The following is a 16,645-nucleotide window of genomic DNA, read 5'->3' on the forward strand; positions in this document are numbered from 1 at the left end:
CAGGATGTTGGAAGATGAAAAGTGCTATGGAGAAAACACAGCAGAAAAGGGGCCTGCTGCGAAGGACGGGGGAGAAGGGATTCCAACTTAAATAAAGTGGTCTGGGAAGGCTTCACATAGAAGACATTTTTGTGTAAACTTGAAAGAGGTGAGGGTGAGGTGTATGGATCTCTAGGGAGAGACCCAGGCAGGAACAGCATGTGCAAAGGTCCTGAGGTGGGTGTGTCCCTGAACTGGCCAGAAGCCCACTGTGTCTGGAGTGAGGAAGCAAGGGGAAGATGGTAGGATATGGGTTTGGAGGTAACAGGGTCCCCCTTACACGGGGCCTGTAGGCTGGTGTCTGATCTTTGACTTTTGTTCTGAGGGAGATGGGAGCCATCAGGGTTCTAGCGGAGGGAGGACAAGATATGAGTGACCTTGTACAAAACAAGACGGAGGTGGTAGCTGCAGAAGGTCCTCTGTCCACTGGCCTGGCTGGGAGAGAGGCAGCAATAAAGACTGCTGAGCAAGATGGGCTGCAGTGGGCCACAGCAGGACAGGCACCCTCAGGGGCCTCTGGTGGGCCAGACGAGGGCCAGCGACCTGGGTTCTACCTGGCCCTGTGGCTGAGCTGCTGGATCATCTTAGATCATTCTCAGCCTTATGTGCCCAGCTATGAACTGGAAATAATTCTAACACTGTTGTGAAGACCAGAGGAACTGAGCTAACTACTGTGGGAGCCCAGAGGCTGGGAGGCTTCCTGGAGGAGGGAACCCTTGAGCTGAGCCTTGAAGTCCAAATAGAATTAAGCCTGGTGGAAGGAACGTGGGTGAGGATGGTGGGGGCTGGCGAAGAGCATCCAGGGCGAGGGACAGCGTGAGCAAAAGCTGGGAGGCTGGACACCAGAAGATACTGGGTATTGAGTGAGCTTAGCCGGGGGTCTCTGGGGAGTGGGAAGGCTGGAGGGCCCCTCCCTTCCATCTGGCATGGAGGGGTTGCTTTTTTTTATTTTTAAATTTTTAAATTTTTATTTATTTATTTTAACATCTTTATTGGAGTATAATTGCCTTACAATGGTGTGTTGGTTTCTGCTTTACAACAAAATGAATCAGTTATACATATACATATGTTCCCATATCTCTTCCCTCTTGCGTCTCCCTCCCTCCCACCCTCCCTATCCCACCCCTCCAGGCGGTCACAAAGCACCAAGCCGATCTCCCTATGCTATGCGGCTGCTTCCCACTAGCTGTCTACCTTACGTTTGGTAGTGTATATATGTCCACGGCCTGGAGGGTTGTTGTTGCCCCCACCCCTCCTGCAGCAGCGGGCAGGGCCGGGCTGTCCCTTCCGCCGGGGACACTTTTTCAGCCACCTCTGGGCTCTCCTGGGCCGGCCCCGCCCCTGGGCTGCCCTGGAGGCAGGGGCGGGGCCAGGCGCCCCAGAGCCGGCAGTGGGAGGGCGGGCCCGGGAGCAGGTGGAGGGCTGGCGGCAGCGGCAGCGGGGCTGCCATGGCTCGGCCTCCGGGTCCAGAGCACCGACTGCCACCTCTCCCCTCCTGGCCTGCCCCCCATGCCTGGCAGACCTTTGCCTTTGCCGGGGCTCCCGCCTGACCAGCCTCCCCTCCCCGTCTGGTTGGGATTTGGGGGCTGAGCCGTCTGGGGTCCCAGGGCCAATGCAGTGCCGGCTCCTCCGGGGCCTGGCTGGAGTCCTCCTCACCCTTCTGTGCATGGGGCTCCTCTCCCTACGGTACTACTCAAGCCCATCCCCGCAGGGCGTGCCGGAGACCCCCGGGCTGAGCCCGCCAAGCCCTCGGCCGCCGGAGCTGCAGCTGCACGATGTCTTCATCGCAGTCAAGACAACCCAGGCCTTCCACCGCTCCCGCCTGGAGCTGCTGCTCGACACGTGGGTCTCCAGGACCAGGGAACAGGTGACAAGCGGGTGACTGCGGGCCGCAGGAGTGGCCTCTGGTCTGAGGGACTCACAGAGGACTTTCTACCGAGCTGGGGTCCCTGGCGGCCTCGAGGGAGAAGCTGCTCACCCACCTGCCCCACCTGGGCTGTCTTCTCGCTCCTTCCTGGGAGGATCGGGGGCTCCTGTGGCTCTGACTGTGTCCCTTGCTGGCCCCGGAGCCAGGCGCTTCTCAGGCCCACTGCTTCGTTTCTTTTGGGGCCAGGCTGGGCCCCTACCCCGGGCTCCTGGGTCCCTTCTGGGGGGTGGTCTCTCTATACCCTGGTTGTCCTGGCACAGGTTTCGTTCCTGCCCACTCTGGCCCAGCCTGGCATCGGGGGCAATGGGGGCTGTTGGGCAGCTGCGACAGAGGCCCCCGAGAGGTCCTGACTCTGACATGCGCCCAGGCCAGGCCGCCCCCTGTCCAGGCCCTGGGTGCTGTCCTTCTGCCCTGGCTGTGAGCGTGGAGCACAGGGACTGAGCCGCTGAAGAGGGCACAGTCTGGGGCGGGGGGGGCTGTTCGGGGAGAGCGGCAGGGGGGCATCCTCTCAGAACTCCTGAGAGTCCCTGCCCCCACGCCTCTGCGGCCCAGGGTGTGCCCAGGGCGGTGCACCTCACCTCCTGTGCTCCATTTCCTGTGGGGCACTTTCCGAGCGAGGGAGGTGGGGCGTGTGCTGTGATGGTGGCGGCTGAGGTAGTGGTGGGCGAGGGGTCAGGGCAGAGGTCTGCCTGGCGTGTGGGATTGTGTGTGTGTGTGTACACCCGCGTGCATGCTCACCTGCACGGAGCCAGTGTCAGTGTTAGATGTGCCGTGACAAGAGGCGTGTGTGCCGCAGGGCTGCGTGGCTGCTGTCGTTCTGGGGAGGTGGCTGTGACACGCCGAGTCCCTTCTGGCTCTTGCCCTCCTCACATCCAGTGCCCTCCTCAAGCAAAGTCAGTGATTTGGGGGTGCTGGGAGTCATCCCTGGGGGAGGGAGATTCTCACACACACACACACACACACACACACACACACACACACACACACACTGTCCCCACTTCGGCTCAGTGGAAGTGACGAGCCTTCGGAGGGGGTTGGGGGCTCCTGGAGACCAAGGAGCGGGGAGGTGGTGCCTGGAAGAGGCCAGGGCCCCCTGGGGAGGGGGCACCCCTGCCCTGATTTCCTAGCACCCTGGATTAACCCTTTCCTTGCTGTACCCCCAGCACCCCAGGCTCCTCCCTGGGGCTCTGCACAGCTTCTCGTCTTGGGCAGATTCTGGTTCCACTGGCGGAAGTTGCCAAGCCTGGCCCTCCCCGCAGACCTTCCTGTTTATGGTGCTGTGTCTGTGTGTACCCGGGAGCATGGCCTCACGTGGTCAGAGGCCCTTTCCTGTCTCGTCTTGATCACTATGGTGGTGTGCTTGCTCCGGATGAGGAAACTGAGGCCAGAGAGGAGGAAGTGCTTGCCCCGAAGGCCTGAGGGGGCAGAGCCCAGTAGGAGCCGGCTGCCATCTCCCGCTGGGGCCCCTCCTTCTCTGCTGAGACCCGGGATCCCAGAGCTGCCTAGTCACTTGGGCCTCCAGCCTGGGTGTCTGGGCCTGGCAGGACCAGGCCGGCAGAGGAGAGGCAAGCAGCCCCCCGCTGTGCCCTGAGCTCAGCCCCAGATGCTAACCGGCTGCTCAGCATCTAAGTGACAGCATGTCGGTGCATCGCTCTGTGGAACCTTCACAATAACCCGAGTGGTAGGTATTGACATTCTCAGTTTACAGGTGAGGAAACTGAGCAAGGTTAAGCAGAGGTAGGAGATGAATTCACTCAGTTGGACACTCCCACCCACCCCCACCCCTGCCCCTAGCACAAGGGGCAGAGTCTAGAAATCTTGTCCTTTAAGGCAGGGTTGAAAAAAGGAAAGATACTCAGAGGAAGAGGAGAGGAGACAGAGAGACCCACTCCTGCCATTGCATCTGGGCCCCCTTCGTTTCCACCCTTTGGCTCATCTCTTCCTGTGACCTTGGCCAAGGCCTTCCACCGTTCAGCCTCAGCTTCCCCAGCCACGCAGGGCAGGAGGGTCTCGGAACCTCTTTCAGCTCTGCTATCAGCAGCGGTCCTGAGCTGGTTAACTCCAGGGCTGGGCACCCGCCCCAGCTGGTTAAGGCAGCCGGGTGGCAGGTGGGCCTTTGTGGCAGCGAGCTGGGGCTCGTGTGGGGCCTTTGTCCCAGGCAAAGGGGGTGGGCTCGGGGAAGGCACGTTTTGTGATTCGGGGGGGGGTCTTCCTCTTCCCCACAGTTCTCGAGGAGGGCGGGTGGGGGATGGGGGAGGAACAATGGCCCCACATCTCCCCTCCTCTGCAGCAGATGGCCCCCGGCCACCCCTCCCCTGACCCCAGCAGGCTGTCTGTCCCTTTGTTCTCCCGCGAGGTTTTAACCATTGTCAGAGTCCCTCCTTGAACAAATCACATGCAACCTTCAGCTCGGAGGAGACTGCCCGCTGCTCTGTGCCAACCTCAGGATTCCCAGGGACCGAAACGCCAGCCTCATGCACCCTGCTCAGCCCCCGGGCCCTGCTGCGGGGACCCCTCCCCTCCGCCTCCCCCCACCGATTCATTCACAGGCACTCCCTGGCCCATTTGGCCCACGCTCCAGATTTGAGAGGGTTCCGCTATCTGGGTGACTGTTTGGTGGCAAAGTTTGCCAGGGAGCAGGGCAAGAAAGGCCAGGCTGCCCCGGGGGCTGTGTTGAAAACAGACTTGGGGTAAGGCAGGACGGAGCAGGGGGAGCAGGGAAAGGTGACCAGCGAAGTGGGCAGGAGGTGGCGAGGGGGGCTGGACCGAGGGCTGGCCGTGGAGGCTGGAGGGAGAGGGTACACGCTGGGCAGTTTGAAAGTTGGGTGGACAGAATTTGTTGACAGACTGGATGTGGGTGTGACAGAAAGAGAGGAGGCACGGTGACCCCAAGGGGTTGGGTTCCAGCAAGATGGGGAAGAGTGAGAGGAGCCCAGGTCCGGGGGTGCTTGGGTGCTCCGTGTTGTCGCCCTCAGTCTGAGGTGCCTGCTAGACCCCCAGGGAAAAGTCTGGCTGTAGTGGGAGTTGAGGGCGGGGAGAGGTCCAGGCTAGGTTCAAATGCTAGCTCTCCTCCTGCCAACCGCACCGCCTTGCTCCATCACTCAGCTTCCGTTTTGCCATCTGCGAAGCGGAAAGATCATAACACCTGTCTGGAGGTTTAGTGAGGTCATGGGGGACCAGGTGTATGAATGCTGTTGGTGGGTCACCTCTCCTACCTGGCAGATGTGCAGGGGCCCCGACACTTGCACAGGGAGTTTGCGTGGCTGTGAAAGTCGTGACCGTCTCTCTAAGTAGTTTGGTGTCCTAGCGTGTGGGTCTGTCTACTGAACAAGTGTTTAGGGTTCTGTATATGTGGAGGGGCCAAGCGGGACTGTGATGTGTGTGAGATGTGATGTGTGATGTGTGATGTGCGATGTGATGTGTGTGTGTGATATGATGTGTGATGTGTGTGTTATGTGATGTGTTTGTGTGTGATGTGATGTGTGATGTGATGTGTGTGTGATGTGATGTGTGATGTGATGTGTGTGTGATGTGATGTGTGATGTGTGTGTCCGTGATGTGATGTGTGTATGATGTGATGTGTGTGTGTGATGTGTGTGTGTGTGAGTGATGTGTGTGTGATGTGATGTGTGTGTGTGTGATGTGATGTGTGATGTGTTTGTGATGTGTGTGATGTGATGTGTGATGTGTGTGTGATGTGATGTTTGTGTGATGTGTGTGTGATGTGATGTGTGTTATGTGATGTGTGTGTGATGTGATGTGTGTGTGTGATGTGTGTGTGATGTGATGTGTGTGTATGTGTGATGTGATATGTGATGTGTGTGTGTGTGTGTGTGGTTGATGAAGGTGCGATTCTGCTAAGGGTGTGTGACTCTGGTAGGGACCCTGTGGGTGCTGGTCTGTAAGGGGGCTGAGTGTGAGCCTGATGGGCTGGTGTATACCGCGAAGTTGTACAAAAGCTGGGTTGTGTGTGTTGTATGGCGGGGGTGGGTTGGGTAGTTGAGAAAGTCATGTTGTCCTAAAGGAGCGTGTGACTGTGAGAGGGGTGTGTGTCCATCACTGAAGGAGGACAGAGGTCTGCCATGTGTGTATCCACCTGGACTTGGCTGTGGTGGGCTGTGGGCTGCCCGGGACTCTCCTTGGCCAACCCCAGTCCTGATTCCTTTCTCCTTCCTAGACGTTCATCTTCACCGACAGCCTGGATGAAGGCCTCCAGGAGAGACTGGGTAACTCTGGGTGGGTTGGGGGCCCCTCGGCTGTTGCCAGGGAAAGCTGGGGTGGCTGTCCCCTGGCCTGGGGTTCCCCAGGAAACACGGCTGCCCACCCTTGTCACAGGGGGATTCCCCTTTTGCCCAGGACGGGAGCAGGCTCCTTCCCTGGAAACGGGTATGGGTGTGGGGAGGGACTGTGCGAGACAAGACCCTGGACACCTGGGTCCCAGCCCGGCCTACTGTCCATTAGCTCCAGGGTCCTGGGCAGGTCAGCCCCCCCCCGACCTCAGCTTCCCCATATGTAAAATGGGCCTGGAGGCACTGCTCCAGGCTTTCTGAGGCCCCGCCTTCCTCTGCATTCTCACGCTGCGTAGGGCTGTTGGGAGGAGCTGGGCAGGGGCCCCTGACCTGTCCTCCCTTCTTCAGGGTCCCACCTCGTGGTCACCAACTGCTCTGCGGAGCACAGCCACCCTGCTCTGTCCTGCAAGATGGCTGCTGAGTTTGATGCCTTCTTGGCCAGCGGACTGAGGTGAGTTCACCTTGGTCTCTGGGGGCAGGTGTGACCTTTGCCTCGGGCCAGTTCCTAAATGAGGTGTCTTGTGGAAAAAGTAAGGTTGTCCGGGCCCTGTGAATTTAATCACATGTAGGGCCTGCTGGGATCTGTCTCTGGACAGACAGATGGGATTCCAATTCTGCTGTTCACTGGCTGTGTGACCTTGGGCAAGTGTCTTAACCTTCCTGAGTCTTGGTTCCCACCTGTGAAGTGGGCACAACTTCCTCATGAGCTTACACCAGACGCTGCCTGGCACAGCACACACCAGTGCCTTCAGTGTTAGCCTCCCCCACCCCATAAGTCTGTTGAGGGCGCAGGGCGGAGTCTGGCTGGCTGGCAGCCCTTGGGAACCCCCTCCAGGTTCACTGTCCCGCGTTCCATCCCCACAGGTGGTTCTGTCATGTGGATGACGACAACTATCTGAACCCGAGGGCGCTGCTGAAGCTGCTAAAAACCTTCCCGTGGACCCGCGACGTCTACATCGGCCGGCCCAGCCTGAACCGGCCTATCCACGCTTCTGAGCCGCAGCCGAACAACCGCACGGTCGGTTCCCTCGCTGCCTCCTTTGTGCATTGGCCGCTGGCCCCGGGGGCGGGGCCATGCGGGGCGGGGCCATGCGGGGGCGGGGCTGTGGAGGGGTCCGGTGGGTTTTCTGGGTTTCAGATTTGGCTGCAACCGGGTATGTCTGGGCTGGTGGCTTCGCCTGTGATCCTCAGTCTCGTCCTTTATGAAATGGGGAGATTGAGATAATGCAGGTAAGGCACAGAGACTGGCGCTTAGTAGGGCCTCGGCCACGGAGGAGCAGTGGCTCGTCCTGGTCACACAGTGAGCATGGGGGTGGGGGTGAGTTGAGGCTTCCTGACTCCACGGCGGGGCTCCTAGCCACCTGGCATCACCATGTAGTTGTACAGATTGTTAAAATGCTGAATCCGCTGGGCCGGGTAGTAAATTGTGGCTGCCGGGAGCCCCTGAACCCTCCCCTCCCCTCCTCTCCTCTAGACACCCCTCGTCTTTCCAGATTTCACTAACCAGCAACTGAGTTGACACCTGGTACAACAGGGTTCCCAGCACCGGCTTCAGCTCCAGACCTGAATGGACAGGTTTAGGTCGTCAGATTTTGCCCCTAGGGCTTCCTTGGCCCCTGTGAAGAGTCAGGCCATGGGTCCCCCTCTCTAGACGTGGTGCCTGGAGCGGCAGCTGGGCCAGTTGTGGGGTTTTCTCCCTCCCAGGGTCACCATCTGCTTCACTAGGGAAACCAAGAGCAGGGAGCACAGAACCTTAATTATCTGCAGCTAATCAGCCTCTGAGCCCTAATTAAATCTTCCTGGGCCTTGGGGGAGCGTGTGTGAGCGAGCTGATGCCAGGTGAGCCGCGGGGTCTTCCAGACTCCCACACCTCCTCATCCCTGACCTAAGGGTTTGAGAGCTCCGCTCTGGAACCTGACTCCCAGGGTTCACACACCAGCCCTGCTACCTCCTGGCTTTGTGACCTTGAATGAAGTCACCTCACCTCTCTGTGCCTTGGTTTCCTTATCTGTAAAATCAGTGAAAACAGTCACTACCTCATAGGGCTGTTGTGAGCAAAAAAAGAATTAAATGCGGTCATCTATCCAAGGGCTTGGAACGGGATCTGCCACGTGGTGGACACTAGAGAGTGTTATCAATCAGCACCCGACTCAGCACAGCCTCATCTCTGAGCTGTGTTCTTCCCGTGCTGGTTCAGGACACACCCAGTCCTGGGCACACCCAGTCCCCGACCTCACAACGTGCATGAATGCCCTCCTTGTCAGACACCCCACCAGCGGGATCCCAGGACTCTGCTCCAAAGTGTCCTGGTCTGTTAAGACCCTGGCATCCCCCAGGGTGGGACAGCAAAGGGGGCAAGGGCTCGGGCTTGGAGTCAGTCCCAGCTCTGGGACCTCAGTTCTGTGCACCTTGGTCACCTCACCTGCAGCACAGGGCTCTGCATAGTCAGTGCTCAGGGTTAGGCACTTGCATGGTCGCTGCTGACGTTGCTACAGTTCTCTGGGAGTGGAAGCCCTGCCCTCATCAATTCATTAAACAAGCATTTATTGGGCACCTCCTGTGTGTCAGGTCCTCAAGAAACCATTCATTCTGCCTGATTGAGGCCTGACCTCTCTCTAAGAGGGCAGAGTTTCCAGAAGTAAGCTCGTAGAGGTCTTTAGGAGGAGGACACATCTGGGCCAGGAGAACCACCGGATTTCAGAACTGGAGCCAATGTTGTACTCACAGGTGACAAATCTGAGGTACAGAGAGGGGCAGGAACTTTCTCAAGGTTACACAGCTGTGCAGTGGAGGAGGCGGGGGCCCCTCCACTTTCCAGCTCCCTGCCCACGGCTCTTCTCACTGCTGCATCATGGGAGGTGACCCAACCCAATGTAACACGCATCAGTGAAGCACCAACTCTGTACTTGGGAGAAGGTAACTTTAGGGCACTTGTTTGACCAAGAGATGATACAGCTGAAGAGGTTCAGTGTTTCTCAAAAGCCTTGAAGAAATTCATGGGTGAATTCACAGGTCCTCACAGAGGAGGTAGAAGAGGCCTTGGGCCGTGGTGATGTTGGGTGAGGGCAGAAGGTGGTTTACACCCCAAAGGGGTGGTATTGGTTGCTGAGATTGAAATGCCAAGGGGTTTGCTGGCCTTAGGGGCTCACAGGCCTGCCTGCCCTTCTCTCTTTCCTCCATGAGACCTCATTCTCTCCTTTTGCAGAAAAGCTGTCTTGGTCCCAGGAGTTGGGAATGGCGAGGCCAGTGTTCATGGCCCGGTGTAAATGGCATCAGGATTACCTTTACTGGTGACCCTGTCAAAGCATCTCTCCCTCACAGCATATGGAGCTCAGGCGAGGACTCTGATTGGCTGGCTGAGTCTGTTGCTGAGCCAGTCACTGGGTCAAAGGTGTGGTCTTGTGATCCATCATTCCTGGGGCACCTGCCTGTATCTGTGACCTATGGGAGCAGGTGCTGTGTTGGGCAGTCCCTCCTGAACCACATGGGGGTGTTTCTCTGAGGATAGGGATAAGGTGCGCTGGGTGGACAAATATGATATGTGTCCTCTTTAACTGAAATCCAGCCACATTGGGGTCTAATTGTTGTCCCCATCATTCTTAAATGGCTATGTGACTTTGGGTCTCGGTTTCCTTATCTATAAAATGGGCATAATAATGTCAGGCTGTAGGAAGACTTTAGTGAGATGTGAAATAAAAAGTTTTGAGCCATGCTTGTTGGGGGTAAGGGGGGCCCTGGCTGTTGCCCCCACCCCAGGCTCACCCTACGTTTTGGCCCTCCCCATCTCTCCCCGCAGAGGCTGGTACAGTTCTGGTTTGCCACCGGGGGCGCCGGCTTCTGCATCAACCGCAAACTGGCTTTGAAGATGGCCCCATGGGCCAGGTAAGCAGAGACCTAGAGACTGGTGGAAGAGGTGGGGGGGTGCAGAGAGGGGGTGTTGGCTGGTGTGTGGGTGGGGCCTTTGCAGCAGGAAGGACTTGAGAGCGAGCTCAGGAGAAACTACCTCTCATTCCCGCTGCATCACAGAGTTACACAGTTAGTGGTGAGCAAGCCACCTGGCACCATGCCCTTGGGGGTACCCGCCTAGTGCACTGTGCCACACACAGGCAAGTTGTGTAATCTCCAGGAGCCTCAGTGCCCCCATCTGTAAAATGGACCTGATAATACAATGGCCAGTGGTTGTTGTAAGGGTTAAATGAAAAAGTGTCTGGGCTGGCACCTGGCAGGAGCCTGGCAAACGTTAGGTCCCGTTTTCAGCCCTCTTCTGACTGGTCACTGTCACAGGGGAGGTGAAGGGCAACTGGAGGGGCACTCAGAGGAGGGAGTAGGGCCTTCTGCTTGGGGAAAGGAGGGAAGGCTTCCTGGAAGAGGTGAAATTTGAGCTGGGATGGTCCTAGAGGGCTCAGACTGAGGGGGATCGTGGGAATAGTGGAAGCCCTCAGTACCTGGTGGGGGTGCTGATATTCTAGAGAGGACGTGGCCGAGGTCTAGCCTCTTGAGGTCTGCCGAGCAGGCTGTTATTAACAGCTGCATCAGTGTCACTACCTTGAATTGAGGGTTGGCTCTGAGCCAGGCCTGTGCTTTGCTGAGAGTATCACAGCCCCCGGGGAGGAAGGGGTGTTGGCCTTATTTCTACTGGGCTGAGGAAACTGAGGTGCTGAGAGGCTAAGCAAAGTAATTGGTTCAAGGTCGCTCAGCTGCTGGGTTTGGCTCTAAGGCCTGCGTGCTCTGTCACTACACCAGCCTGCCGTGCCCTACCCTGGACGGGAGGGGTCCTCCGGGGCCAGTTTGTGCCCTGGCTGGGAGCAGGAGTGCTGTCCTAGCATCTGTCGACAGCAGGCATGTACACACAACCAGGGGTCATCCCTGTGCCTGGGCTGCCCCCATCGAGGCTTCTGTCCACCTCTATGGTACATTTGTGTGAATTAGAAAAATGTACCCACTCTGGGCAGGTGCAGCCTGGGGAGGGGGGCAACGGCTGGGTTTCTGCACCCACTCGACCCCTCGGTCAGGCATCCTGCACAGCGGGGCAAGCTGCCCCGCCTGGCACCCCCGCGGCGTTCGTGGGGTACGCAGTCAGGTGACGCCCTTGCCTGGAACACCGCTCCTCCCCTGCTCGGCACCTGGCTGACTCCAGCTCATCCTGTAAGACGCTGTTTAAAAACTGCTACTGCCATGATTAAGTAAAGAGCAAAACAAAAGACTGCCACATCCTCTGGGAATCCACCTTGTCCTCCCTGTGTCCCCACGCCTCGTGCTTCCCTCTGACTTAGTACCAGTCCTCTGAAATGACCTGCTCATCTATCTGTCTCCCTCCAGAATCGGGGCTGCTGTTGAGGGCAGGAAGCATTTCTTTCTCATCTCTTTGTCCTCAGCCTCTGTGTCATGGTGGCTGGCAGCAGGTAGATGCTCAAACTCAAGAATGAATGAATGAGTGAGTGAATGAATGAAAAGAAAGAGAGAGAAAGAAAGGATACATTTTTAAAAAGGGCTGCATTTCACCTTTCCTCCACTTAATCCTCACAACAGCCTTGTGAGGGCAGGGCCATTATCATGCCCATTTTACAGAAGAGGAAACTGAGGCTCCCTGAGGCTTATGACTTGCACAAGGCTACACAGTATGCAAGAGGCAGATGCTAGAGCCAAGCTTCGTTTTCCCAGCTGGCCTGGGCAGAGGCAGGGTCTTCAGGGAGGCAGGGAGGGCTTTAGGTGTCGAGGGCCTTAGGCCAGTGGCTGCAGCATGACTGTGTCCCTCAGTGGCCCCCGCTTCGTGGACACATCTGCCCTCATCCGGCTGCCTGACGACTGCACTGTGGGCTACATCGTCGAGTGCAAGCTGGGCGGCCACCTGCAGCCCAGCCCTCTCTTCCACTCCCACCTGGAGACCCTGCAGCTGCTGGGGGCTGCCCAGCTCCCAAAGCAGGTGAGCCAGCCTTGGGGCAGGTGGCACTGGGGAAGGTGTTTGTGGGGGCTCTCCCCTATTGATGGAGAAACTGAGGCCCAGGGTGGCAAAGGATCCCCTTGAGGGCATGCAGTGACTCAGCTCTCTCCACCTCTAACCCTCAAGGGTCTGCATTTATGATGCTAAAATTATTTGATCTGGTTCCCAAATGCCAGCTGGAGGGACCTGAACACATGAGATGGAGCTCATCTTGAGGTTCAGACCACCCAGCTCACCACATGCTACCTCCTTCCCTCTCTCCTCTCTTCAACCTCCCATCCTCCCCGCACCCTCTGAAGGGGCCAGTCCTTTTCACCTGCCTATCGGCAGCCCCCTCCTTCACCAAAGCTTACAGGTGTCACTGGGAAGGACCAGGTCTTCAGTAGGGACATCCAAGTGTAATGTCAGGCTGGGGGAGGGGGAGGGACCCGTCCCACTACCTGGCAAGGAATGACTCTGCTGAGGTCCAACTGGCTGTGCCTTGCAGACACGCCCTCCAACTCATGGGTTTCCAGCCCCGTAGAGGGTCCTGGCTGGGAGGCCCCTGGGATCTTCTGCCTCATGGTGTGAGTGAGTCAGAGCCCTTTTGGCTGCAAGTGACAGAGAGGCAACAGACTAATTAAACAGAAAAGGTCTGTTTAAGTCGCGTACCTGAGAAGCTGAGGGCTTGGCCTGACTTGCTAGATCTGGCAGGGTCTGGGTGCTCAGACCCTGTCCCCTCTCTCATGTGCCCTCCCCCACGTGGGCCTCATTCTCAGGCAGGCTCAACCCTCATGCTGGCAAGGTGGCAGCCCCTGGTTTCCACCCCACCCATGGGAAGAGAGCTCCTCCTTCCACCAGATCTCAGGACTGGTGCTCATTGGTCACATGGCCCACTTGGGTCACATGACCTGTCTCCTACCAGTGTCTAGAGTTAGAGTTGATTGGCCAGACCTAGAACGGGGATGCAGATTGGTCCCATTAGGATCACAGCCAGGAAAGAGGGGCAGATTTTGGACGGCCAAAACCAGGGCACCCTACAGGTGGGGTTTTCAGATCCCCCGCTGTGCCAGGCAGCACACTGGGGCCTTAACTTCTTTAACTCTCTGCTTCCCCACAGCATTCACGTGGGGGTGAGTCCTAACATTATTCCCATTCTACAGATGGAGAAACTGAGGCCCAGAGAGTGGAACTAACTGTGGCACACAGCTAGTAGAGGACAGAGAGGGATTTGAACCATGCTTGGGTGGTCCCTAAGCCCACAGTCTTTAACCACTGTGCTTGGCTACCTCTTGACGGGTGTCATCATCCTGTATCCTCATTTCTCGTGGAGTGACCTTAGGCTCCGGGTGGAGACGGATTGCCCAGGCCCTAGAGTGGGTCTCAGGAAACCTCCGTTCAGGCATGCAACTTTCTGGAAAGGTGCTTTCCCGCCTTGAGCCTCAGTTTCCCAATCTGTAGATGAGGGAATCGTTCCAGCCTCCCTAGTAAACTGGACCGTTGGCGGCACAAATGGGATTATGGTCAAAGGGGAGTGGGGTGGGGCCCTCAGCGGAACAGCCATTACTGACGGTGGAATTTCAGGTGCAGAGGAATGCTTTTTGTGCCCCTCAAAATGCCTTCTGTGCCTTCTCTGTTTCTGCCCAAATGCTGCCCCCTTGTGGGGTCGCCAGTGGGACGCCCTGCACCCTTCACTCTCTTCTCTGTGTCTCTCTGCGCAGGTCACCCTCAGCTATGGCGTCTTTGAGGGGAAACTCAACGTCATTAAGCTCCATGGCCCCTTCTCCCCTGAGGAGGACTCCTCCAGGTGGGTCTGGAGGCTGAAACTGGAGGATGGGAGGAGTGGGGCCTGCGTCCAGGCATCCAAAGATGGGAGAGCCAGGAGGGAGGGAAGTGAGAGAGGCCAGTGACTGACAGCGCAGAGCTGGGAGTGGAGGGAGTGGATTTCAGTCTCCGCTCTGTCACTGGCTTGCTGTGTGACCTTGGGCAGGTGCCTTGCCCTCTCTGGACCTTAGTTGCCCCATTTGTAACACAAGGAGGCTGAGCTATGTGGATCTGAAGGGCTCTCCCAGGCCTGATCCTCTGGGAGACTGTGAAAGACTGAGCTCTCTTCACTGAGCAAAGGAGATGCTCTAATGGAGGAGCTCCAGGCAGTCATGGGGAAATGAAAAGAAAATCTTTCTTAGGCTCTTTGTTTCTTTGATGATACTTTGTGATGGATAGAGGGTTGGAATGGGGGCTAGAATGCCACTTAGGCACCTTCCAGTTCTGTCCCCAAAGACTCCCTGGGGGGATTAGGGCTGCTCAGCCCAGCCCCCTCTGTCCCCCCCCAGCCCCACCCCCAGCCCCGATGGCTGTAGGGCAGCTCAGAGCACAGCCAGTGACACACTGTGTCAGGGGAGCAAGACCTACTTAAGGAAGTAAAAGAAGCCGGTGTGGCTGGAATGTGGGAGGAGAGAGGAGAGTGGAGTCAGATCCAGTTGGGGAGGTGGCGGGGAACACCCTCCCCCATGCCCCCGAAGGCCCTGTGGGCTCTGTCTGGACTTCGGATTTATCCGTAGGGTAATCCTTAGGGGAGCCAGCACTCCTGCCCCTGAAATTCTGCAGAGCTGTCTGGCTGGGGGCAGAGGACTCACAGCTATCCCAAGGCTGCCGGGACCAGGGCTGTGTTGAACAAGTCGGGCATTCCAAGGAGACAGAGTTTGGCTCAATTTCTAAGAGGAAAGGAGCTGCCTTCTAATAGAGTGAACTCCCCATCCGTGGAGGTGTGCAAGCTATGGCTATACTGCCAAGGCGTTTAAGAATTGGTGTTAAATGCTCTCAAAGCCTGAAGATTTAGAATCTAAAGGTTGCTACCTAATGGGGCTGGAGCCAACTGGGGACTCAGATATGTGCGGTCAGAGGGTGTGGCCTCAGCTGAGGCCTCTTCATGGTTTCTCTGGCTTTTGAAGTCTTTATAAGCCAGCGGTTCTCAACCAGGGACCATTTTGCACCTCCCCCCCACGCCCCCCACTAAGGGACAATCGGCAGCGTGTGGGGGCATTTTTGATTGTTAAGACTCAGAGGATGCTTGCTGGCATCTGGTGGGTGGAGTCCAGGGACGCTGCAAAGTACCCTACGATGTACGGGACAGCCGCACAACAGAATTATCTGGCCCCCAATGTTCATCGTGCTGAGGTGGAAAACCCGTGCCCCAGAGCATCTCTGTGACGTGCTCCCCAGGAACCCGTGGGAGTGACCCATCTTGTCCATTTCTGGTCTCTCCACAGGTTTCGCTCCCTCCATTGTCTACTCTACCCGGATACTCCCTGGTGCCCACAGCTGGTGGCCCGATGAACCCTGAACCTCCGGGCAAAGGTTGAGCTGAAGCCTTTGGTTGCCCTTAGCCTCCCAGGCGGCCTTGAGGGCCCGTGGCAGTTCCTGTGTGGGCAGCAGTCCCTGGCAGGGCCTCTGTGGTGGGCAGGCCCAGAATTGGATGGTGGCTGGTGGTAAAGGCATCCCAAGCCCCTGGGAGGTGGGCTGGACAGCCCAGGACCAGGTGCACCATGGGAGGGCCAGAGAGGCCTCAGGGGCTAGACTTCATGGGCCTTGGGTGGCTGAACTGAACAAGGGTAGGGGTCCTTGAGCTGCTCGAGCTCAGGAGTCCTAACTCTCCAGAGAATTACATGGGTCCCTTGGTGTGGTCAGAGCCCCCACCTCTGGTCCCTCAGTTACTCTCCCGGGGTCAAGCGCTGGGCCACCCACTCCTGGCTTCCTCGGCTGGATCCCCAACCACCGAGGGGACGCAGGTGGAAGAAGGGCAGAATCCAGGGTCTGCGGCAGATCCTGTTATTGCTGACCAGTCTCCGGTCCCTGCTCCCCACCCGATTCTGTCTGGAGCATCCGCAGGTCCAGACCCAGATGATGAATCAGAATGGGTCCTAGCCAATCACGATGATCCTTTTGCTCACTTTCCCAGCTTCCCTTTCTGTTAGGAGCTACTATATGACTCAGCTCTGGCCAGAGCCAGAGCTCTGTCTGTTAGTGCAAATAAAGCAAAGCCAATAGAGAGGCTTCTGGGGAAGGTTTTGCAGCCCCAGACCCCATCTTCCTGCTGTGAATGTGGGTGCGATGTCTGGGTCTAGGGCAGCCACTTTGCCACCATGAAGGAAAGGCCAAGACAATCATCCACAGCTGTCCCTTCCAACATCTGGTTGTGTAAGAATATTAAACCCTTATTTGTTTAAGCCTCTCTTGGTTCAGTTTTCTGTTACGTGCAGCCAAAGTCGTTCCTGACCGGGGCAGGGTCTTTGATCTGTCTGTCGCAGTGGTGTTGATTTGAGTCCCTCGGCTAGACAGCCCTGCCCTACCCTTGCTGGCCGTGTGACCTTGAGGAATCCACTTGGTCTCTCTGGCCTGTTGGCTCATTTTATATATGAGAAAAGGAATACCTACCTCGCGGGTTGTAGGTGAAATGATGCAGTTTGTAAA

General features: G+C 57.4%; 1 protein-coding gene across 2 annotated transcripts; it reads left to right on the forward strand.

The window, feature by feature from the left end:
• Nucleotides 1-1,445: 1,445 nt before the first annotated feature.
• Nucleotides 1,446-16,401, forward strand: MFNG (MFNG O-fucosylpeptide 3-beta-N-acetylglucosaminyltransferase). 2 transcript variants are annotated; one of them, XM_030856049.2, is made up of 8 exons: nt 1,446-1,906; nt 6,144-6,192; nt 6,604-6,706; nt 7,120-7,273; nt 10,052-10,137; nt 12,013-12,178; nt 13,897-13,982; nt 15,445-16,401. In XM_030856049.2, exons 1-8 carry the CDS (start codon nt 1,652-1,654, stop codon nt 15,509-15,511), a joined length of 966 nt encoding a protein of 321 aa, XP_030711909.1. In that variant the 5' UTR covers nt 1,446-1,651; the 3' UTR covers nt 15,512-16,401. The 2 variants fall into 2 exon arrangements, with proteins under 2 accessions (XP_030711909.1, XP_060162720.1); XM_060306737.1 differs by having other exon boundaries at nt 1,675-1,906; nt 6,144-6,202.
• Nucleotides 16,402-16,645: the final 244 nt, after the last annotated feature.

The sequence above is a fragment of the Globicephala melas genome, chromosome 10 (assembly GCF_963455315.2).
Source record: "Globicephala melas chromosome 10, mGloMel1.2, whole genome shotgun sequence".
NCBI classification, from domain to species: domain Eukaryota; kingdom Metazoa; phylum Chordata; class Mammalia; order Artiodactyla; family Delphinidae; genus Globicephala; species Globicephala melas.

Bases quoted from the DNA above. Each gene is read 5' to 3' on its own strand.
- MFNG (XM_030856049.2), top strand. From the start codon at position 1,652: ATGCAGTGCCGGCTCCTCCGGGGCCTGGCTGGAGTCCTCCTCACCCTT. The intron at 7,274-10,051 runs GTCGGTTCCCTC...CTCTCCCCGCAG, and splicing joins CGCAGCCGAACAACCGCACG to AGGCTGGTACAGTTCTGGTT. The intron at 13,983-15,444 runs GTGGGTCTGGAG...GTCTCTCCACAG, and splicing joins CCTGAGGAGGACTCCTCCAG to GTTTCGCTCCCTCCATTGTC.